This window comes from Mobula hypostoma, chromosome 4, assembly GCF_963921235.1.
Source record: "Mobula hypostoma chromosome 4, sMobHyp1.1, whole genome shotgun sequence".
Taxonomy (NCBI): Eukaryota; Metazoa; Chordata; class Chondrichthyes; order Myliobatiformes; family Myliobatidae; genus Mobula; species Mobula hypostoma.
This window is the reverse complement of record NC_086100.1, coordinates 190,376,727-190,401,960: the sequence shown is the minus strand read 5'-3', so window position 1 is coordinate 190,401,960 and position 25,234 is coordinate 190,376,727. Positions and strand designations below refer to the sequence as shown.

At 42.9% G+C, this 25,234-nt stretch overlaps 1 protein-coding gene across 2 annotated transcripts in view; it reads right to left on the bottom strand.

Annotated features, from left to right (window-relative positions):
- Positions 1-25,234, bottom strand: part of LOC134345844 (dedicator of cytokinesis protein 2-like) — a 1,258,793-nt gene that overhangs the window by 1,091,868 nt on the left and 141,691 nt on the right. For both annotated transcript variants that reach the window (XM_063047144.1, XM_063047146.1), the window contains 2 exons: positions 22,138-22,193; positions 17,956-18,052 (listed from right to left, as the gene is read on the bottom strand). In XM_063047144.1, the coding sequence (XP_062903214.1) occupies positions 17,956-18,052; positions 22,138-22,193 (153 nt within the window). The remainder of the gene's footprint in view (positions 1-17,955; positions 18,053-22,137; positions 22,194-25,234) is intronic.

Here is a 25,234-nt window from a genome sequence, read left to right as displayed (position 1 = left end):
GAGAAAGGTTGAACAAGTTAGGTCTTTATTCTTTGGAGTGTAGAAGGTTAAGAGGGTACTTGATAGAGGTGTTTAAAATTATGAGGGGGATTGATAGAGTTGACGTGGATAGGCTTTTTCCATTGAGAATGGGAGAGATTCAAACAAGAGGACATGAGTTGAGAGTTAAAGCGCAAAGGTTTAGGGGTAACATGAGGGGGAACTTCTTTACTCAGAGAGTGGTAGCTGTGTGAAACGAGCTTCCAGCAGAAGTGGTTGAGGCAGGTTCGATGTTGTCGTTTAAAGTTAAATTGGATAGATATATGGACAGGAAAGGAATGGAGGGTTATGCTCCGAGTGCAGGTCGGTGGGACTAAGTGAGATAGGAGTTCGGCACGGACTAGAAAGGCCAAGATGGCCTGTTTCCATGCTGTAATTGTTATATGGGTATATGGTTATCTATAAAGAATTATATAAAAAAATAAAGTTGGAGGTTGAAGTACGGAAATGGAATACCATGAGCATAATGCATCTTCAGGATCTCTTGTGTTTGTTTGTGAACTGTTACTTGCCTACTCCCATCAAACCACAGGTGCCATCAGGAAGCACAGCTTTCTCCCCTCTGCGCCAGGTTTTGCAACCCATGAACACCATCTCACTATTCTGCTTTTGCAGTATTAATTTCTTCATTGTAATTTTTTTTATGTCTTGCAATGCACTGCTACCACAAAACAACAAATATCACGACCTATATATAAACAAAGGTTCAAAGTACATTTTTATCAAGGTATGTATAAATTATAAACCTTGAGTCATCCCCTTATAGGCAATCACAAAACAAGAAACCCGAAAGAACCTATTAATAAAAGATTAACAAGCACCCAATGTGCAGAGAGAGAGAACAAATCGTGCAAACAATAAAAGCGAGCAACGGCATTCTGAAGGAAAGTGAGTCCACAGACACGAAGCCCAGAGCAGGCCCGCAGCCTCAGCCTCAGTTCATCACACAGCGGGCCAAATCACTGTGAAGCTAGCAGGCACGAAGCCCAGCGTAACCAGGGCAGGCTCACAGCCTTAGCTTCAGTGCCGCGGAGAGCAGAGTAAGCCTAGTTCTGATTCTGGTATTGCCGTAAGGAACAAAAAGGCCCAATTTCCAAACTCTGGGCTTTAACCTAGGTTGGTCATTCAGCACGGAAGGACTGCGTGACAGTCTGTCAAGTGAAGCATGAAGGTGAGAGGACCCTCTGGTTCAACAGCCTGATTGTTGAAGAGTAATAACAGTTCCTGAACCTGGTGGTGTGGGTCCTGAGGCTCCTGTACCTTCTTGCTGATGGCAGCAGTGAGAAGAGAGCATGACCTGGATAATGGGGTCCTGGATGCTGCTTTCCTGTGACAGCACTCTGTGTAGATGTGCTCAATGGTGGGGAGGGCTTTACCTGCGATGGACTGGGCCTTATCCACTACCTATTGTGGGATTTTCCATTCGAGGGCACTGTTGTTTCCATACCAGGTCGTGATGCATCCAGCCAATATTCTCTCCACCACACATCTATTGAAGTTTCTCAAAGTTTTAGATGACACGCCAAATCTTTGCAAATTTCTCAGAAAGTAGAGGCACTTCTCAGAAAGTAGAGGAGATTTATAGGATGTGGAAATAGAAAGGGTGCAGATGAAATTTACAAGGATGTTGCCTGGATTGGGGAGCATGTCTTATGAGAATAGGTTGAGTGAACTCAGCCTTTTCTCCTTGGAGCGATGGAGGATGAGAGGTGCCCTGATAGAGGTGTCTAAGAGCCATTGATCATGTGGATAGCCAGAGGCTTTTCCCCAGGGCTGAAATGGCTAGCACGAGAGGGCATAGTTTTAAGGTGCTTGGAAGTAGGTACAGAGGAGACGTCAGGAGTAAGTTTATTTACGCAGAGAGTGGTGAGTGCGTGAAATGGGCTGCCGGCGGCGTTGGTGGAGGTGGAAATGATAGGGTCTTTTAAGAGACTCCTGATGGCTACATGGAGCTTAGAAAAATAGAGGGCTATGGGTAAAGCCTAGGTACTTCTAAGGTAGGGACATGTTCGGCACAGCTTTGTGGGCTGAAGGGCCTGTGTTGTGCTGTAGGTTTTCTATGTTTCTATGTTTTTTTTCTACCTAATGGCACTCATTTGCTGGACCCAGGTCCTCTGAACTGATAACATGAAGGAACTTAAAGTTGCTTAACCTCTTCACCTCTGATCTCCCGATGAGGACTAGCTCATGGTCCTCTGGTATCCTCCTGCTGAATTCAATAATCAGACCTTAGTCTTGCTGACATTGAGTAAGAAGTTGTTGTGGCACCACTCAGCCAGATTTTCAATCACCTTCCTGTATCCTGAAGTGCTGAAGAACTCCACTGCCGTCCATTCACTGAAGCATTCAAGTGACAGGACCTTATCTGCCCAGGTAGTGATTGCAAAAGATCCCATGGCAGCTTCAGTTTGAGAAAATTTCCTGTTTCAGTCATCAGAAGTTCAAAAGAACTTGAAGGGAGATATGGATTAGCTTTTTCTGAGATTCTGAAAGGGTGGAGGACCATGATTCCATAGTAACAGCAGAATGAGAAAGACAGGACTATATCAGTTGGCCAGCCTTACAGGGGACCAGTCTGTAGACCAATCAATGGTCTATTTTGAATCTTTGGTGGTATAAGTGGACGAGAAAGCTATCATATAAGTTCAAGTTTATTGTCATTCAACCATACACATGCATACAGCGAAACGAGACAGTGTTCCTCTGGGGCCAAGGCACAAATCACGGTGTACACAGTTACACATAGCACATAGAGTTACGATGACACATACTGTCACAAAGTAAGTTCCTGAATAGCATGGTCTGAATATTGATACCTCATGGGGTGTCACCCTGGAGCCACGTTTCTGCAGTTCACCATCGTGCACTGGGTCAGCCTCAGACAAAGGCAAATCAGCCAGTCCAACACTGGTGAGCAGCACGGACAGGAGAGCCGGCCAACAAAGCACGCCCACAACTTACAGCGCAAACCCGTACAGCTTAGGAATGTGGGAGGAGACCAGAGCACCCGGAGGAAACACATGCGGTCACGGGGAGAAAGTACAAACTCTTTACAGACAGTACCAGGAATTGAATTCTGCTCTATGTTTCTGCTCCTATATCTTATGCTCTAAGACATTCAAGTCCTGATGAACCTAAAGCATCAACTGTTTATTCGCTTCCATGGATGCTGCCTGAACTGCTGTGTTCCTCCAGATTTCTTGCAACTGCGGAACCTTGTGTTTATCATCAATTACCTGCCAGGTTGCTCTCCCTTCCCCTCTGCTCCACCCTATAATTCTGGCTTCTTCCCCCTTTCCTAAGCCCAAAACATCAACTGTTTATTCCCCTTCATAGTTGCTGTCGGACCTGCTGATTTCTTCCATCACTTTTTATGTGTTACTCTGGATTTCAGGCATCTGCAGGTTCTCTTGTGTTCCCAGCTTCTCAATTCATCCTCCCCTCCCCTCCTATCACTTGCCAGCTTGTATTCCTTCCCCGCTGTCCCACCTTCACATTCTAGCGTTTACCACCTTCCCTTCCAGTCCCCATGAAGGATCTCAGCCCGAAATGTCGACTGGTTATTTCTCCCCAAAGATGCTGCCTGACCTGCTGAGTTCCTCCAGCATTTTGTGAGTGTTGATCAAATATCTGGGAACAGAACAGCTGTAATACATTTCAAGGAAGATGCAACTCTTATTAGTTTCTATTAGTTTTCATTCGTTAACAGAAATAAATCTGCTTCCAATCCCATAAGCAAGATTGCAATAAAACCAAGTCTCATCAATTCGTTGCCTTGATGTTACTGTACTAAACAGGAGATGCTTCTTCTAATGAGTTTAAGCAAACACAAATGGATAACTAGAATTAACATAATCAAATCTAACAAGCTGATCCACTTTAGTTGCAGTTTTATCCTCGAGATACGCTGCTTATCCCAGCAAAAAAGATTATTATATTTCTTTTCTCCTCGGCTGATAATGGAAGCTGCGAATTGCTATCATTCAGAGCAGACAACATTTAATCAACACAAGATGTCACGGGAAATATATGAGACGAGCCAAGTTGTATTCTTGTGCAGTGCAATGAAATACCAAGCAGCCTCGGAGAGGAAACCAATACCTTAAGGAGAAATTGGCTAAATGGGACATGGAAGCAGTATCAATACAGATTAAAGCTAGAACTAGATAAGCACATTAATACCAATGGTGTATTGCTGCCTTATGTACAAAGATACAGTGAAAAAAGCTTGCATACTGTTCATACAGATCTGATCACTGCACGGTGCATTGAAGTAGAAAAGGGACAACAATCACAGAGGATGTTTCCAGAGGGCACAGTCTCAGTCCATTTAGAACAGTGATGAGGAGGAATTTCTTCAGCCAGAGAGTGGTGGATACACAGAATTTATTGCCTCAGACACTGTGGAACCCAAGTCCTCGGGTATATTTAAAGCGGAGGCTGACAGGTTAGTCAGGGAGTCTTCATTAGTCAGGGAGTCAAAGCTTACAGGAAGAAAGCAGGAGAACGGGGTTGAGAAGGATAATAAACTAGCCATGATGGAATGGTGGAGCAGACTGTCCTAATTCTACTCCTATATCTTATGGTCTTATGAACTTCTGATCTAATACCTAATGGGCTATTAGGTGCTCTAGGAATTTGAAAGGTGCAACATAAATATCATCCACACTGCATTCATTACTCTGTAATATTCGATAAGACGCTGGGCACTTTCCCTTTGATTGTGAGAAGAGGGACTGTCATCTTCCTTCCTCTGTCTCTTGACACTCAAGAACAATTGGCAGGTTGCCAGCCCTCCAAACTGTGGGATGATCCTGACTGTGCAATCGTGAGATTCATGAAACGGTACTCGAGAGTCAAAAATGAGATGCGTCTCAATCTGTTTCCTGGATCACAGAGCAACAGCAGAGATCCCTGGTCATCACCTGCCGGTCCACCAGCATCCACGTTCAACTGACCACTCTTGCTCCCTCCCAGATCTCCACAAGGTACCCACAACCCTCCCCTTTCAATGTCTTAAAGGGCCCACCACCCCATCTTATAACATTTTCCCAGGAATCACAAGGGAGATCATAGAGCATGGAAACAAATCCTTCAGCAAAGGATGTCCATTCTGGACAAAGTGGCCATCTGATCTAGTCTCATTTACCTGCATTTGACCCACATTCCTTCAAACCTTCCCTTTCCATGTACCTGTCAAAATGTCTTCTCAGACCAGAGGACACAGCCTCAGAGTCGAGAGCCGTCCTTTGAGAACGGAGATGAGGAGGAATTTCATGAGCTAGAGAGTGGTGAATCTGTGGAATTCATTATCATAGGCAACAAGATCTTTATGTATATTTAAGTCAGAGGTTGATAGATTCTTAGAAACATAGAAAACCTACAGCACAATACAGACCCTTTGGCCCACAAAGCTATGCTGAACATGTCCTTACCTTAGAACTACCTAGGCTTACCCATAGCCCTCTATTTTTCTGAGCTCCATGTACCTATCCAGGAGTCTCTTAAAAGACCCTATCGTTTCCGCCTCCACCACTGCCACCTGCAGCCCATTCCACGCACTCACCACTCTCTGCGTAAAAAACTTACCCCGACATCTCCTCTGTATCTTGATTGGTCAGGGCTTGAAGGGATATGGGGAGAGGGGAGGCAGGAGATTGGGGCTGAGAGGAAAAGTGGATTGACCATGATGAGATGGCAGAGCAGACTCAATTGGTCAAATAGCCCAATGCTGCTCCTATATCTTTTGGTTTTATTGTCTTATAAATGAAGGCTTACTGCACGAGAAGCCTTTATTGGCTCTAGGCATTTACTCACTGGAATTTGAAAGAATGAGGAAGGATCTCATTGAAACTTATTGCATGTTGAAAGGCCTAAATAGAGTGGATGCTTGAGAGGATGTTTCCTATAGTGGGGGTGTCTAGGACCAGATGGCACAGCCTTAGAATAGAGGGAGATGAGGAGGAATTTATTTAGCCAGAGGGTGATAAATCTGTGGAATTCATTGCCACAAGTGGTTGTGAAGGCCAGGTCATTGGGTGTATTTAAGGCAGAGGTTGATAGGTTCTTGATCAGTCAGGGGATGGAAGGTTACAGGGAGAAGGCAGGAGAATGGGATAGAGAGGGAAATGAATCAGCCATGATGGAATGGCAGAGCAGACTTGATGGGCCGAATGGCCTGATTCTGCTACTGTGCCTTATGGTCTAAATCTTCATTGCACTCTTCACAGCACAATGATGTATTTCATTAATAATGGGGCTAATGATCTACTTTGACTTTGACCGATAAGAGTGCAACCAAAGCTGTAAACAACACTTTTAACGGCAATCTTACCAGTAGAACAAACATCCCATCTCTGACACTCAGTGCCCTATTGTGACAAACCATGTATATATCATGTTACCTGTCTGGTCACTGCCCTCTGCTGACTGCTCCTGTGGCTCCTCCCACAGACCCCTGAATAAAGGCGATTGTGCCACTGCTCCTCCCTCAGTCCAGGACAGACGCAGCATGGATGAGGACCCATTTTACTGTTAACAAAAGCCTTTCAGTATTGACTCTACTTCCAGTCTTTTGGAGTAATTGATAGTGCATCACCTATCTGATGAAGGTTAGCATGTTGGCCAGAAATAACTACCATCTCCAAATTAGTGAACAGGAATGGCTGGCCAGCATATACTCCTTTTCACAGGTAATACCTTTTCTATTCTTTGACTGTTTATGGAGGGTCAGGGAAACCTAGTGGATGTGCACACGGCTATTTAGTTTGGTAAATTCATGTGTTGGCTAACTGAACCAATGAAGGTACTTGTCAGTAAATACAGACTCTCTCTGCACCTAACTGATCATTATTTCCTTCAGCAAGCAGGCTGAACACCATCTCCACCATCGTTTCTATCTGTGACTCCACTTGCAGGGAAAAATGTCCTTGTACTCCTCAGACCCCTTGTTCTGCAACACTTCCCAGGGTCCTAGTCTTCACCGTGAAAGGACTGAGTGGCTTATTAAGTTAAGAAGTCATGATAAATTGCGCTAATGCAAGTGGCTGGTGAGAAGACCTTGCGTAATGTGTTGTTATCCACCTGAGAGAGAATAACTGGTGGAATGGGACGTACCAGACTGGCTTTTGGAGTTGGCAAGGAATTGAGGGGCCAAATGGCCTCCTTCTCTGTCATGAGGAAACACAGTTTCTTAAGCACTTAACAACAGAAGAAGACGATCTAATATTTGCAGTGCCTCAGGAGATGGAGATCACACTTCTTAATCCAAAGGGTTGTGGTTTGAATAATAAGACACCATGTTGGTAATTAACACAATGCTATTACAGCTTGGGATGCCAGAGTTCAGAGTTCGATCCTGGCGTCATCTGCAAAGAGTTTGTATGTCCTCCCGGTGCAATGGATGGGTTTTCTCCGGGTGCTGCAGTTTCCTCCCACAGTCCAAAGACGCAGCCATTAGTAAGTTACTGACCATTGTAAACTGTCCTATGATTAGGCTAGAGTCAAATCAGGGATTGCTGGGCGAAACGGCTCATGGGTCCGATAGGACCTATTCCGCCCTGCATCTCTAAATAAATAAACAGGGCCTATTCCGCCCTGCATCTCTAGATAAATAAATGCCCACAAGAGAAAAGAGTGTAAAAAATCTAGATTGTATGGAAGGAGAGGTGTTGTCCGGATTCCAGTTCAAGTCTGTGTCAAAGGTCATAGTGAACTTACTATCAAAGAATGTATATCATACACAACCTTGAAATTCATTTTCTTGTAGGCATCCACAGGAAAGTAAAGAAATACAATAAAATGCATAAAAACCATACTTTACAAATGCAGAGTCCCTGAAAGTGAGTTTTCAGGCTGTGGAGTCAGATCAGCGCTGGGGTGAGTGAAGCTCGGTGGCTATAGGGCAACAACTGTACATGAGCCTGGTAGCGCAGGACCAAAGAGTTCTGCAACTCCCACCCGATGGTAGCGGCAAGAAGAGAGGGAGATGAGTCAAACACAAGCAGACGGGACAGGCTCAGGTAGGGAGTCTTGGCTAGCACAGAAGAGTGGAGTTGAACACTGACTGGCTTTCTGCTCTCGGGCCTCGACGCTTTAATCGGGCTTGAAGCCCAGCCTGGCGCTCCCTCTATCAGCAGTGGCTGTACCTGCATTCCTGACAGTCGAGTTCAATGAATCCTTCAGGAGAATCTTTCTGTCTAGAGCCCAGGCCAAAATTTATCCCTCAATTGCCAAACGTGACATATTCCCATTGCCCTGTTACTATCTGTGGGAGCATGCTGGATTCCAATTGGCTGCATCATTCTGTAACTAGGCCTTATGGGCTCATTGAGATATAGAAGTCTGTGAAAAGCTTTTATTAAAAATCCTGGCCACAGAGGACAGCTTTACAATTCTATGGTGAAAATATATTAACCAAATTAATTATATTCAACACTGGTATCAATAAATTTAGTGCTTCTGAAGGGATAAACTCAAGCCCGCCTTGAGATTTACAACCACACACACACACACACACACAAAAGGTTTGGTATTGTTAAGCAGCCTACATTTAATCTGCTGAATATAGAATAATTCTTTTGTTCTTGACTCATAATACTTTTATCAACAGCTATCTGCAGTGAAGCAAAGATTATGTTCTTGGAAGATGCAGAAAATTAGATTGTAATAGAATCATTTAGTAAGTGAAATCTACTGCAGTCACATCAGAGGCACTGCGCTGTGAGGAACTGATGTTCTGAGGAGAAGTCCGGTGAATTGGTAGGTTTACGATCTTCCCCTTTAAGGCATCGATAACGTCAGAACTTTTTTTTCATCTCTCTCCCTGCTTTATTCAATAAGTGAAGGATGCAAGTTTAAGGCATTCACCAGCAAAGGAAGGCTGTGGTTAGGAGTAATCTTTCTGAGACTTGTTAAAGATTAGCTTTATTTATCAAATGTGCATCAACACACAGTGAAATACATCATATGTGTGAACAGCCAACACACCCAAGGATACACGGCGGGGGGGGGGGCAGCTCGCCAACGTCATCACATAGCATATCCCACAATGCACAGCAGAAAACCGAAGACAACAAGCGGCAAAGCAACAGCAGCAAAACAAGCCCCATTCCTCCCTCCCATGCATCCACCCACGCACACACACAGCTCTCCAACCCCAGGAGAGGCCTCCAGTCATTCGCTCTCCAGTCTTCAGGCTTAAGCCATCGGGCTTTAACCTCCAGACCAATAGTTAGATAAAAACTTAGAGATTTAAGATTAGCTTTGTTTGTCAGTTGTACGTCGAACATCGAAACAGAGTGAAATGCATTGTCAGCATCAGCGACCAACACATTTTGAGGAAATGCTGGAGGAAGCCCACTAGTGCCGCCACTCTTCCAGCACCAGTATTACATGCTGACAACTCACCAACACTAACCTGTATCCTTAGGATTTGGGAGGAAACGGTAACACAGGGAGGAAACCCACACACTCACAGTGGGGACACACAAACTCCTTACAGGCAAAGACAGAATCGAACCCTGGATCGCTGGGATGTAAGAGCGGTACAATAGCCACTATACTTCCGGTTGGGATGGGAATGTGGATAAATGTCTCTGACTCAATCCATGTACAGTATATCCCATTTACTGAACATAATTCTGTGTGAAACAGAAACAGCCTCTCCTCCATTGAGGGGGCTTTGCAAGAGCTGTCTCATCTCTCTTGCTTTCCTCCTTTCTGGTTAAATGATCCCAAAGTACTTTTCGATGGAATTATCTCCCTGGATATAAGAAAAAAGCCTTTCACTGTACCTCAATACACATAACCATAATCAACAAATTCCAATTCCAAAACAGCCTCCCCTCCACTGACTCCGTCAACACATCCCACTGGCCACACATCGCAGTGAATCAGGAAAACGGCCAACATAATCAAAGACTCCTCCCATCCCAGATATTCCCTCTGCTCCCACCTTCCACCGGGCAGAATATGTAAAAAGTTGAACGCACACACCACCAAACACAAGGACAGCTCCTGACCCGGTCTTATAAGACTGTTGATTGGAATCTCTTGCACGATAAAGTCTGCACCTCACAATCTACTAACTCTTGGACAAGTTTGTTCTCTTGAGAACAGAGGTGGATCATAAAAAAAATATTTGAAAAGACATTCTTTTTTTTCATCCAAGATCATTTTTAAAGATCAGCTTTACCAAAGGAGATGTAAGGCACTCCTTCCCTCCATAAGCCTGAAGACCACTTCTGTAAAACATTTGCCAAAACGACCCTGGTCGTGGAAAGACTATGACCGCCCATGTCATGCCACAGGGCACATAACGATGATGATATGTCACATGTGCAGCACATCACAACATAGAAAGAAATGTGCAGGTTTGCATCAAACTAAAAGCTGTTTGGCATAAGCCAAATATCGCACGTCATCAAAAACACACCATCCCTACCGTGAAGCATGGTGATGGCTGCATCATACTGTGAGGATGCTTCACTGCAGCAGGCCCTGGAAGGCTTGTAAAGGTAGAGGGTAAAATGAATGCAGGGAAATTCCGGAGGAAAACCTGATGCAGTCTGCAAGAGAACTGCACCTTGGGAGAAGGTTTGTTTTCCAGCAAGGCAATCACCCCAAGCATAAAGCCAAAGCTACACCGGACTGGCATAAAAACAACAAAGTTAATGTCCTGCAGTGGCCAAGTCAGAGTCCAGACCTCATTCCAATTGAAAATCTGAGGGTGGATTTGAAGGGGGCTGTTCAGTCACAATCCCCATGAAATCTGACAGAGATTGAGCTTTGTAAAGAAGACTGGGGAAAAATTGCAGTGTCCAGATGTGCAAAGCTGATAGAGACCTATCCCCATAGACTCAAGGCCGTAATTGCTACTAAAATTGCATCTACTAAATACTGACTTGAAGGGGGTGAATACTCCTGTAATCAACTATTCTGTGTTTAATAATTGCAATAAATTTAGATCAATTTGTAGAAATTTGTTTTCACTTTGAAACAAAAGATTTTTTTCTGTCGATTAGTGTCAAAAAACCCCAAAATTAAATCGACCGTGATTCAATGTTGTAAAACAATAAAACATGAAAACTTCCAAGGGGGGGTGAATACTTTTTATAGGCTCTGTTTATTTTATGGTCTTGTGGTCTAAAAAGTCGGTGCAACAGTGTGGGCTGAAGTGTACTATGCCTATTGTTCTCTGTTCTATGCTCTATGTATGCATGAGAACTTTAATTGACCATTAATTCCACTACTGGAGACATAAGAGAGTGCAGCCATTTGGATTCTGAATCAACAAGCAAGAAACTGGAGGAACTGAGCGAGTTCTGTGGAAGGGAAGGGACTGTTGACAATTTAAGCTATAACTCTACAGTGCACAAGGAGCCAACATATCTGCCCGCAAGAGCACTGATGCATTTCAATATTATTCATAACCTGCAAAACACTTTGGGAACTCATGAGGTGATGAAAGGTGATCCTCTCCATATCACTTCTAAATTCGCAATCCCTTGTCACGGATTCACTGGCCATGGAAATTAACTTCCTTTCATCAAACTGTCAAACTCTTCTTTCATTTCCAGACACACTCTTTACGGTTTGCTGTCATTTCTGTTTAAGCCAGTAATGAAGTCTCCCATTGTAACCCAGAAGGTCATCATAACTTCTATTTCATGAACTAACAGTTAATCTTTCTCTTCAAGTCCTACTTTTTACCAACACTTTGATCTGATGCCTACATTGTAATATCACCTTCATTATTCTGCAGGACACAGAATGCTTCATGGTTGATTAAATAAGTAAGACCATAAGATACAGGGACAGAACTAGGCCATTCAACCCATCCAGCATCCTTTCCATTCTATCATTGCTGATTTATTATCCATCTCAACCCCAATCCCCTGCCTCCTCCCCATAATCTTCTGACACTCTTACAAATTAAGAACCTGTCAACCTCCACTTAATACCCAATGACTTGGCCTCCACAGCCAACTGTGACAATGAATTCCAGTTGTTCACCAACATCAGGTTGAAGAAATTCCTCCTCATCTCTGTTTTAAAGGGACATCCTCAAAATTTTGCAGTTTGCCCCCAGTCCTATATTCTCCCACTGTTGGTAATACCTCTTTAATATCCACTCTCTCTAGGCCTCTAGGCTTTTCAATATTCTATAGGTTTTAATAAGAACTCTCATTCTTCTGAACTCCAGTGAGTTCAAGCCCAGAGCCATCAAATGCTCATTTGTTAAATCTTTCCTTCAAGGATCATTCTCCAAAGCCAGCCTATCTTCTGGACAAAGGGCCCAAAACTGCTCACAATCCTCCACGTGGTCCGAGCAGTGCCTTAAAAGCCTTAGCATTACACCCTTGCTTTTATATTCTAGTCCTCTCAAAATGAATACTCACATTGCATTTAATTTCCTGACTACTGACTAAGTAAGCACCAAGAGTTGATAGTAATTCAGTAATACATGGTTTGGTAATTAACACGTAGCCTGAACCACATTTGAGGCCCTGTATGAAAACACTTTGTCACCTCAGCTAATTTGAGACTCTCCACAATACTCATCTCATTTAAGTTAAGCCAGGTGAACTCTGGCTTCATTGTTTTTTTTGTCAAAAGCTAAAGGGAAACCGCAGTCTCCACTGTGACAGCAAATGACAAGCCCGAGGCCTTCCAGCAGGTTGGAGACCTGTCAAGATGAGCCAATACCCTATTACAACCTCCCCTTCAGTTGTCACAATAAACAGAGTAGGCCTGAGAGCACGGACAGTTTTTTTTTCAATCTACTGTCAACTTTACATGTCTTTCTGTTTAACATCAGCTTCTCAAGCAGAAGTATTAGCCTGGAGGTTCATCCTAGAGCAGGAAGCAGTGACAACACTCTGTAGTCTACCTCTGAAATTCATTCAACTGTAGTGAGGAGTTCAAAGTTCAAATTAAATGTGTTACTGAAGTATGTATCTGTCACCATATTCGACCTTATGATCTGTTTTCTTGAAAGCATTTACAGGGAAGTAAATAAATACAATAGATACAATACAATACGTATAATAGAATTTATGAAAAACTATAAATTGCAAAAACTATGATAATGAAGAGATCCAGTCAGGAGACAGTGTAAAATGCACCAGCAGCTATCATTGACCAGGGATCAATCTCAAACCCAAGTCAACAGCGAGTCCGCACTTGAAGTCTCCTGTCCGGTTTGGACACCCTGTTATAGGAAAGATGCAATCAAACTAGAAAAGATTTACCAGGGTGTAGGCTCAACTTGGAAGCCTGAGTTACAGAGAGAGGCTGTACACACTCGGACTACATTTGTTGGAGCGTAGGAGAATGAGGGGTGATCTGATCAAAATATCCCATCTGGTCTTATGGTCTATTATCATGTGGTGTATAGACAGGGTGAAAACACCCTGGGAGAGACTGCTAAAATCAAGTACACTATCTTACTATTTTGCTCTCTTCTTGCAATACTTGTTTTTTTTATATCATTCTTATTGCTGCTTGTGTAAGGTCACACACTGGTAAACTTTTCTACACACTCTCCAAAGACTCCACATCCTTATGGCAATCGGTCAACCGAAATTGTACGCAACATTTCAAGTGTGGCCTAAGCATTGTCAAAGGTCAGCACGTTTCATGTTAGTCTTTCATTCCAGATGTATTCACATCTGAAAAATGTTACCTTTGCCATGCCACCATTTCAACTCAAAGTTCAAAGTGCAAAGTAACTTTATTATCAAAGTACAGTATATGTCACCATATATTATGATGCGATTAATGTTCTTGCAGGCATTCACAGTAGAACAAAGAAATACAATAGAACAAATACAATACACACAAAGACTGACAAACAACCCATGTGCAAAAGGCAACAAAAGATGACAATGAGTGCAAATACAATAATAACAACACTTGTAATGGCAAAACCAAACCCAAACAATTGCCGCTACTCTGTGACTACCACAGAGTTGTTATACTTGCATGATGTGTCCTTAGCTGCAATGAAATGGTTGTTCCAAAAGTCAAATCATTTATTTGATCTTTTATTAGCAATTAACCTACAATTTTGAAGAGATGAACTTAAAGCAAACCCAAATTGTAAGCTAAGCATTACTTCGTGTTGTTTCTATGGTCAGCAAAAGATATGACCTCCGCCAGTCCCAAGCTACAAACTGCCCAGATGTAAGCAAGAATATGTAACTTATTCCCTTCACTTTTACCATGCCCGCACTCATGTGACTAATTACGATAAAAAACACACAACACAGAATACAAAGCAGATAGAGAACAGATACATGTCAGACCATAAGAGACAGGAGCAGAATTAGGCCATTCAGCCCACTGATTCTGCTCTCCCATTCCATCATGGCTGATCCCGGATACACCTGCCTTCTCGCCATACCCTTTAATGCCCTGAGTGATCAGGAAACTATCAACTTCTGCCTTAAATATACCCATGAACCTGGCATCTACTGCAGTCTGTGGCAGAGCATTCCACAGATTCATCACTCCCTGGCTAAAAAAAATCCCTCCTTACCTCTGTTCTATAAGGTCATCCCTCAATTTTGAGGGGGTGCCCTCTTGTTCTGGATACCCCCACCAGAGGAAACATACCCTCCGCATCCCCCATCTATTTTTCTCAACACTCGGTAGGTTTCAATGAGAACTCCCACATTCTTCTAAATTCCAGTGAATACAGGCCCAAAGCTGCCAAATGTTCCTCATATGTTAACCCCTTCATTCCCGGAATCATCCCTGTGAACCTCCTCTGGACTCTCTCAAATGACAACACATCCTTTCTGAGATATAGGGCCCAAAACTGTTGACAATACTCCAAGTGTGGGTTGACTAGTGTCTTATAAAGCCTCAGCATTATCTCCTTGCTTTTATATTCTAATCTCTTTGTAATAAATGTCAACTTTGCATATGGCTTCTTTACCACAGACCCAACCTGTAAATTAACCTTCTGTGAGTCTTGCACGAGGACTCCTACCTAGGTCCCTCTGCACCTCTGATGTTTGCACCTTTTCCCCATTTAGATAATAGTCCACACTACTGTTCCTTTTGCCAAAATGCATTGTCATACATTTTTCCAACACTGTATTCCAACTGCCACTTTTTTGCCCATTCTTCCAATTTGTCTAAGTCCTGCTGTAATCACATTGCTTCCTCAGCAATACCTACTCCTCCACCTAGCTTCGTATCATCCGTAAACTTGGCCATAAAGCCATCAATTCCATTATCTAAATCATTGACAAATGATGTGAAAAGTAGCAGTCCCAATACCGACCCCTGAAGAACATCATGAGTCACTGTCAGCCAACCAGAAAAGGTCCCCTTTATTTCCACTCGCTGCCTCCTGCCTGTCAGCCATTCCTCTATCCATGCCAGTACTGTATCTTTCCTGTAACACCATAACATTTTAGCTTGTTAAGTAGCCTGATGAATGGCCCCTTCTCAATTGCCTTCTGAAAATCCAAGGAAATGACATCTGTTGCTTCTCCTTTGTCCACCCTGCTTGATACTTCCTCGAAGAACTCTAACAGACCTGTCAGGCAAAGCGTCCCTTTACAGAAACCATGCCTTATTTAATCATTAGTCTCCAAGTACTCCAAAACTTCATGCTTAATAATAGACTCCAACTCTTTCCCAACCATTGAGATTAGGCTAACTGGCCTAAAATTTCCTTTCTTTTGCCTTCCTCCTCCTGAAAGAGCAGAGTGACATTTGCAATCTTCCAATCCTCCAGGACCATGCCAGAATCAAGTGAATCTTGAAAGATCATCACCAATGCAACCTCCCTCAGGACTCTGGAATGTCGTCCATCTGGTCCAGATGACTTCTCCACCTTAAATCCTTTCAGTTTGCCTGGCACTTTTTCCTTTGCAATAGCAATGGCACTCACTCCTGCTCCCTGACACTCATTGACCTCTGGCACACTGCGAGTATCTTCCACAGTGAAGACTGATGCAAAGTACTTATTAAGTACTTCTGCCATTTCTTTGTCCCCCAATTACTATCTCACCAGCATCATTTTCTAGCCAATATCAGCTGTCACCTCCCTTTTACTCTTCATATAACTGAAAAACTTTTAGTATCCTGCTTTATATTATTAGCTAGTTTGCCCTCATATTTCATCTTTTCCCTTCTCACAGCTTTTTTAGTTACCGTTTGTTGGATTTTAAAAGCTTCCCAGTCACCCAACTTCCCACACACTTTTGCTACCTTATATTCCCTTTCCTTGGCTTTTATGCAGTCCTTAACTTTCCTTGTCAGCCACGGTTCCCTACCACTGCCATTTGAGAACAACTTCTTCTGTGGGACATATCTATCTGTGCCTTGCGTACTATCCCTACGATACTACTAATCATGACGTATATAAATGACACTGACAACACGAGTTGTAGAGTCCTTAAAATTAAGTCCATTGGTTTTGGAATCAGTTCAGAGTTGAGGTGAATGGAGTTATCCACGTTTACCCAATAACAATTTCTACATTGATGGATCTACATTGTGAATTGACGAACTCTATTCCTCTTTTGCACTACTTTTTAAAAATTGTAATATTTTATTTCACATTATGGCAAACATGTAGGAGAAGAAAACATGGGATGTTTTGCTGAAGTTGTAAGAGACATTGGCGAGGTCTAATTTGGAGTATTTTGTGCAGCTCTGGTCACCTATCTACAAGAATGAGGTCAATAAGATTGAAAGAGTGCAAAAAAATGGATGCTGCTGGGACTTGAGAACCTTAGTTATATGGAAAGGCTGAATAGGTTCAGACTTTATTCCCTGGAGCGTTGAAGAATGAGGGGAGATTTGATAGAGGTATACAAAATTATGAGGGTGTACATTGGGTAAATATAGGCAGGCTTTTTCCACTGAAGTGCATTGAGACTAGAACTAAAGGTCATGGGTTGAGACTGAGAGGTAAAATACTTAAGGGAACATGAGGGGAATGTTTTCATTCAGGGTAGTGAGAATGTGGAATGAACTGCCAGTGGAAGTGGTGGATGTTGATTTAATTTCAACACTTAAGAGAAATTAGGATCAGCACATGGATGGGGGTGGTGTGGAAAGGGTCCAAGTGCAGATCGATGGTACAGGGCAGATTAATAGTTCAGCACAGAACTAGATGGGCCAAACAGCCTGTGATTATAGTGTTCTACATATGATTCAATGTCTGACACAATTGCTGGCATTAATGCTCCTGGTCCAGAACAAGGAACATCAATGCACTTATCCAGACTGTTATTTTAAACTGGAAGGAAGAACAGGAACCCATCAGAAAATGCTGGAGGTGAATGGACAGCATTTCTAACACACATCCTGGCAAGACAATCCACTTCTTTGGCAAAGCCAACTATCTTGTCGCCACGGGAGACAACACCAGTGTTGAAGACACATTAACTTGGAAGTGATTCCACAGCCTATGGACCAACCTTCAAGAACGTTAAAGCTCATGATCTCAGCATTATTTATCCACCTACCTATCCATCTATTTATTACTTATTTATATTTAATTATTTGCTTGTCTGTTTATATTTGTATAGTTTGTCTTCTTTTGCACATCGGTTGCTTGTCAGTTTTGTAATTATTTCATTGATTCTATTGTGTTTCTTTATTTTCTTGTAAATGCCTGTAAGAAAGTGAATCACATGGTCACATGTACAATAGTAAATTTACTTTGAACTTGAACAGGCAGGAGTGGAGTGATACAGACAATTGCTGGCAGATATTAGTTTCCTTAGACACCATCGTCAGTGCAGGCATGATGGGCCAAAGGGCCTCCTACTGTGCTCTACTGCTCTTAGCAGAGAAACCATTTCAAAAGAATTTTCAAACATTTTGTGCAAAACATACAGCTTATCCAGAACTTCAACTTTGCAAGATTTGAGCATGTCCACTCACGATATACAGCTGTTTCCAGATGTTCGACCACTCTCTCAAGGTGGTCGTAATCTCTTGCACCAGGGGCATCTCCGTGGAAACGATGTTCTCTTGATTACTTAAAAATTAATAAAAAATGGTTTTAATCTCTGCCAAACATGAACATTGCCATAAAGTAGTTTCTTAATCATGATTATTAATTTATCATTTTTAGCACTCATAAAATGTTTGGAATGCCTTTGTTGGATTTAGCTGTAGAATTGTGATTTTCATTATATTTTTCTTGTAGTTTTAACTTTCTTATGCTTGCTTGTATTTTTATATAATCACCTACACTCAGTGGCCATGTTATTAGGTACAGGAGTGACACGCACTGTGGCTTTCTGCTGCTGTAGCCCATCCACTTTCAGGTTTGGCATGTTGAATACTCGGATACGTGCTTCCGCACACCACTGTTGTAACACATGGCTACTTGAGTTGCTGTTGCCTTCTTGTCAGCTTGAACCAGTCTAGCCATTCCCCTCTGACCTCTCTCATTAACAAGTTATTTTCACCCACAGAACTGCCGCTCACTGGATGTTTGTGTGCGTTTTGCACCATTCTCTGTAAACTCAAGAGAATGTTGTGCATGAAAATCCCAGAAGATCAGCAGTTTCTGATATATTAAAACCACCCCATCTGGCACCAACAACCATTCCACAGTCAAAGGTCCCCAGATTACATTTCTTCCCTATTCTGATGTTTGGTCTGAACAACAACTGAACCTCTTGACCATGTCTGCATGCTTTTATGCATTGAGTTGCTGCCACATGATTGGCTGATTAGATATTTGCAATAACAAGCAGGTGTACTGGTGTACCTAATAAAGTGGCTGCCAAGATTGTGATTGTTCAGTGAAATCACCAGTATATGGTACAGTTCCCTCTATATTTTTCTGTTTCAATTTTCCCCCATATTAGTTGAAATTGGTTACCATATTAGTGAATTGTTAACAATGGAATTTCTGGTATCTCAGTCTGGTATGAAAAGACCATGACTACATTTCAGTCCTCTCTTTCCTTTGTTTCTCTCACTATGTTTCTCCTACTTCTTTGCTCTTATGACACTTAATAAGATGACCAGAAATTTCCTGCCTCATTCTTCATTTCTGAAGAGCCTTTGGACTGCAAAAGCATCAGGAAGCAATGCACCTTCCATTATCAGTAGCCTTAGGGAGGGAATGATAGAACTTCCAAAAAATGTTAGTTTCACTGAAGAAATTTCCAACATACGGTGAATTATTTTATTTAATCCTCTGCACTCCCTTGAGTGATTTTTAACGGTAAGAGCATTTTTGAGGTCAGATTTTTTGCTTTTTGAATGGAGACTCTCAAGAAACAACTCAAAGAATAAGGTGATAGAGGCCATATATTTATACTTTTGTCTATTTCTTACTGTACCTTATAGTAATACTTGTATGTATTACATTGTGCTATTGCCGCAAACCAACAAACTTCACAACATACGTCAGTGATAATAAACCTGATTCTAGTACTGAAGCCCAACTCTTGTTTAACATTGAGACAAGCATGTAGGGAAGGACTGAGGAAATCGAGGGGCATAACAGTAGCATCGCGGTTAGCATGACGCTATTACAGCTCAGAGTGGCAGAGTAGAGATGCATCTCTACCAAAGGAGGTGTAAGGCGCTCCGTCCCTCTGCTAGTCTGCAGGTCACCCTTGGGCAAGGTGTAGCACCTGTATAGCACCCTCAGTCAGGGTGACGTAAAGCCATGGGAGCAGGTGGTGGATGATCGTATGAGCAGCTAGTGCATATTCCAAGTCCTGTTTATGCAACTACTGACACCGGGCCGACAATCTCTGAAGAGTATTGATAATGGTTGCGGTCACCCATCTTGTAAAGACACTGCCCAGAAAAAAAAAAACAATGGCAAACCACTTCTGTAGAAAAATTTGCCAAGAACAATCATGGTCATGGTTAGGGAATGACAGATGGAAGACCATGATTGTCCATGTCATATGGACATTGCAAATAATGATGATGATGAGTATGCAGGCAGCATTAAAGAGATTGGCCAAGATGAGGCAACCCTCAAGATGGAGGAAAAACACCTGATGGCATGAATCAAAGTTGCTGGTGAACGCAGCAGGTGAGGCAGCATCTCTAGGAAGAGGTACAGTCGACGTTTCAGGCCGAGACCCTTCGTCAGGACCGTCCTGACGAAGGGTCTCGGCCTGAAACGTCGACTGTACCTCTTCCTAGAGATGCTGCCTGACCTGCTGCGTTCACCAGCAACTTTGATGTGTGTTGCTTGAATTTCCAGCATCTGCAGAATTCCTCGTGATGTCATGAATATCGATTTCTCCTTCCAGTAAAAAAATCCCTCCCACTCCCCTCTTCTTCTATTCCGCACTCTGGCCTCTTACCTCTTCTCACCTGGCTATCACCTCCCCTGCTCCATCCTTTTCTCCAATGGCCCACTCTCCTCCCGTATCAGATTCCACCCTTTCTGGTCCTTTACCTTTCTTACTCACCTGGCTTCACCTATCACCTTCTAGATCTCCTCCGACTACTCATCCCCCACCATTTTCTGCGCGTTGCTTTGGATTTCCAGCATCTGCAGACCTTCTCATGTTTATGACAGGCAAATGTAACCAACCATTGTTGTCATGGATAGGTTGGGCAGAAGGACCTGTTTTGATGCTGCACAAGTCTATGACTCTATAATCAGCAGTTTGTAGGGAGAATATTTGGATTGGTAATAAGGTAAGTGGAGATTTTTTTTAAAAACTCCTTTCCAGCATCATATGTTGACAGCATTTCAAGCTAAAATATGTTGTGGAAAGCAACACACACAAAACGCTGGAGGAACTCAGCAGATCATGCAGTGTCCGTGGACATGAATAAACCGTCGATGTTTCTGGCCGAGACCCTTCTTCAGGATTGGAAAGGAAGGGGAAAGGTGCCAGAATAAGCTGGTGGGGGCAGGATACCTGGAAGGTGATAGGTGAGGCCAGGTAGGTAAAGAGCTGGAGAAGAAGGTATCTGATGGGAGAGGAAGCCTTAGAGGAGGTGCAGAGGAGATTTACCAGGACGCTGCCCAGATAAGAGAGCATGTTTTACGACAACTGGGTGAGTGAGTTACGGCTCACTCTTCAGAGTAAAGGAGCTGAGATGTGATTTGATAGTCATGTACAAGATGAATACAGGCATAGATTGTGGGTATAGCCAGAGAGTTTTCCCAAAGCGGAAATGGTTAATATGAGGGTGCCTAATTTTAAGGCTCTATTTTCCGTATAGATGGTTCCAGAATTAAAACCGTGTTTTTATAGGCATCCGTTAGTCTCGTGAGACCATGGATTTGCGCCTTGGAAGGTTTCCAGAGCGCAGGCCTGGGCAAGGTTGTATGGAAGATCAGCAGTTGCCCATGCTGCAAGTCTCCCCTCTCCACGATGTTGTCCAAGGGGAGGGCATTAGGACCCATACAGCTTGGCACCGGTGTCATCGCAGAGCAATGTGTGGTTAAGTGCCTTGCTCAAGGACACAACACGCTGCCTCAGCTGAGGCTCAAACTAGCAACCTTCAGATCACCAGACCGACATCTTAACCACTTGGCCATGCGCCAACACATGATACTGGCACTGTAATAGTGTTACACAGCTGCACAGTCATGCCACCCAGTGACTGATTGGCTGATTTCAAAGATGAAAGGGATGTCCTATGAAGAAAAGTATGTTAACTAGCATTAAGGAGAATGAAGGGCGATCTTAATAAAACATCGAAAGATCCCGAAGGGGATGCAGAGATGGTCTTCCCACTTAGAGAACAATAAGTATTGTTTCAAGGGAAAAAAGTTGGAATGATGAGGAACATCTCTCAGAGATGTGGATCTTCAGAATTCTCAGCAAACAAGGAACAATGAGTGCTGCAACTCTGAATATATTTACGGCTATTTTCAGTTTATGGGACATTGTGAGCCACGAGGACAAGTTTAGAAAGTGTACCAGAGGACGAGATCAGATTAGTCATTGAAAGGCAAAGTGAAATGAAATGACCATTTGTCTGTAATCCTTATGTTCTGCTTAAGCCATGGTCTCCTGTAAAATTAGCCTTGGCAAGCATTGTGACAGCCCAAAGTCAAAATCAGATCCACCCAGACAGAATTGTTAATTCAAAATGCTTTGAGCAAGCTAAGAAGCTTACCGTCTGATTTCAACGGCTGCATTTTTGACGTGAATGACAGAGGCAGGAAATATTCCCTGTGGAGAGAGAACATTGTTTTACTTTCACCGTAGCATTGAAATGCAGACATGGAGGATACAAGGCATTTTAAAAGCATTAAAAAAGAAATATTTCACTACGTGACACACTACTTTGTTCCATGTCATAAGCACAAGAGATGCACAGATGCTGGAAATCTTGAGCAACACACACAAAGTGCTGCAGGAACTCAAAAAGTCACGTGGCATCTACAGAAGGGAATAAACAGCCAAAGTTTCAGGCTGAGACCCTTATCAGGGCTGTGAGAGAAAGGGGCAGAAGGCACAATTTATTTATTGTTATTATTTATATTAATTTTATGTCATTACTTGGGAGTAATTTTGCACTTCAATGTTGCCACACAACAAACTTCACATCATATAAGTCAGTGATAAAAAAAAACTGATTCTGATTATCGCTATTACTCTACAAAAACCTTGAATTTTTGAACTTTGGATTGAGCACCTCCGCTCTATCCGCCAAAAGTGGAATCTCCCGGTGGCCAAACATTTTAATTCCCATTCCCATTCCAACATGGCCAATCATTGCCTCCTCTTGTGCCAAATGAGGCCACACTCAGGGTGGAGGAGCGACACCTTATATTTGGTCTGGGTAGCCTCCAACCTGATGGCATAAATATCGATTTCTCCTTCCAGTAAAGAGTTTTTCCCTCCCCCTCCCCACTTCTTCTATTCCCCATTCTGGACTTTAACCTGTCTTCACCTGCCTATCACTTCCCCCTGGGTCACCTCCTCCTTCCCTTTCTCCCATGGTCCACTCTCCTCTCCTATCAGATTCCTTCCTCCCCAGCCCATGACCTTTCCCACTGACCTGGCTACACCTATCACCGGCCAGGTTTCCTCCTTCCCCTCCCCACACCTTTTTGTTCTGGCATCTTCCCTTCCTTTCCAGTCCTGCTAAAGGGTTTCAGCCCAAAACATCAACTGTTCATTCACTTCTATAGATGCTGCCTGATCTGCTGAGTTCCTCCAGCATTTTGTGTGTGCGACTTTGAATTTAGAAAATCTCAGAGGGAGTTCAGTATGCTTATTGGAAATATAGAACTAAAAGATTTAACACCATTCCTAAGGAAATTAAAAGTAAGCTGAGATTTATTCCCAGTTACATGCATTAAATATTCAATAAAATAGAAACTGGGCATTGTAAAGCAAAACAAAATACAGATGCTATACTAGAAATCTGCGAACAGGAAATATTGAAAACACTTGGCAGGTCAGGCAGCTTTTACGGGTACTGTACTTTGCATCTGAAGCTTAGTTTCAATTAATTCAATAAAACAATCTATCACAAGCAGAGCACAGCATCTACAGATAAATTTATTAATTGCCTTGTGCATGCAATTATGGATGAATTTCTAACCTGCTGAATTTTCACCCTGAAGTTCCTATTGAGGGGCTATCAGCTGGGTCAAAAAATGACCCCAGAAATGAAAGGGTTAATGTCCGAGAAGCATTTGATGGCTCTGGGTTGGCACTCACTGGAGTTTGGAAGACTTAGAGTGAGGTGGGTCTCATTGGTATCAATTGAATACTCATTCATTCATGATGTGGGCGATCATGGTCCATGACTTTGCAAGTTTGCCATTGCCTTCTTCTGGGCAGTGTCTTTACAAGACAGGTGACCCCAGTCATCATTAATACTCTTCAGATGTTGTCTGCCTGGCATCAGTGGTCCCATAACCAGGGCTTGTGATATGCACCAGCTGCTCATACGACCATCCACCACCTGCTCCCATGGCTTCATGTGATCCTGCTTAGTGGGGAGGGGCTAAGCTGGTGTCTCACCTTGCCCAAGGGTGACCTGCAGACCAGCAGAAGGAAGGAGCACCCTACCCCTCCTTTGGTAGAGATGTATCTCCATCCCGCCATCCATATAACTTCCTCGAACCCATGGTATTACAGAAAAGATTCTGGTATGGGTAAAGCAATGGCTGATTGGCAGAAGGCAAAGATTAGGAATGAAGGGAGCCTTTTCTGACTGGCTGCTGGTAACCAATAGTGTTCTACATGGGTCTGTGTTGGGACCAATTCTTTTTACGTTATATGTCAATGATTTGGATGATGGAATTGATGGTTTTTTTGCAAAGTTTGCAGACGATATGAAGATGTCTAGCGGGGCACGAAGTTTGAAGAAGTACAGAGGCTACAGAAGGACTTAGATTAGGAGAATGGGAAATGAAATGGCAGATGGAAAACAGTGTCGGAAAGTGTATGGTCATCCACTTTGGGAGAAGGAATGAAAGGGTTGACTATTTTTTAAATGGAGAGAAGATACAAAAAACTGAGGTGCAAAGGGACTTGGGAGTCCTTGTGCAGGATTCCCTAAAGTTTAATTCACATGTTGAGCCTTTGGTGAGAAGGCAAATGCAATGTTAGCATTCATTTCAAGAGTACTAGAATATAAAAGCAAGGATGTAACGTTGAAGCTTTATAAAGCACTGGTGAGGCCTCACTTAGAGTATCATGAGCAGGTTTGGGCCCCTTATCTCAGAAAGGATGTGCTGAAATTGGAGACGGTTCAAAGGAGGCTCACAAAAGTGATTCCAGGATTGAATAGCTTTGTCATATGAAGAGCATCTGATGGCTCTGGGCCTGTATTCACTGGGACTCAGAAAAATGAATGGTGACCTCATTGAAACCTATCGATTGGTGAAAGGCCTTGATAGAGTGGGTGTGGAGAGGATGCTTCCTATGGTGGGAGAGTCTACAACCAGAAGACACAGCCTGAGACTAGAGAATTGTCCTTTTAGAACGGAGATGGGAGGAATTTCTTTAGCTAGAGAGTGGTGAATCTGTGGAGTTCTTTGCCACAGGCAGCTGTGGAGGCCAAGTCTTAATGTATATTTAAGGCAAAGGTTGATAGATTCTTGCTTGGTCAGGGCTTGAAGGGATACGGGGAGAAGGCAGGAAATTCGGGCTGAGAGGAAAATTAGACCAGCCATGATACGAGGGGTGATTGATAAGTTTGTGGCCGAAGATAGAAGGAGTCAATTTTAGAAAACCTAGCACATTTATTTTTC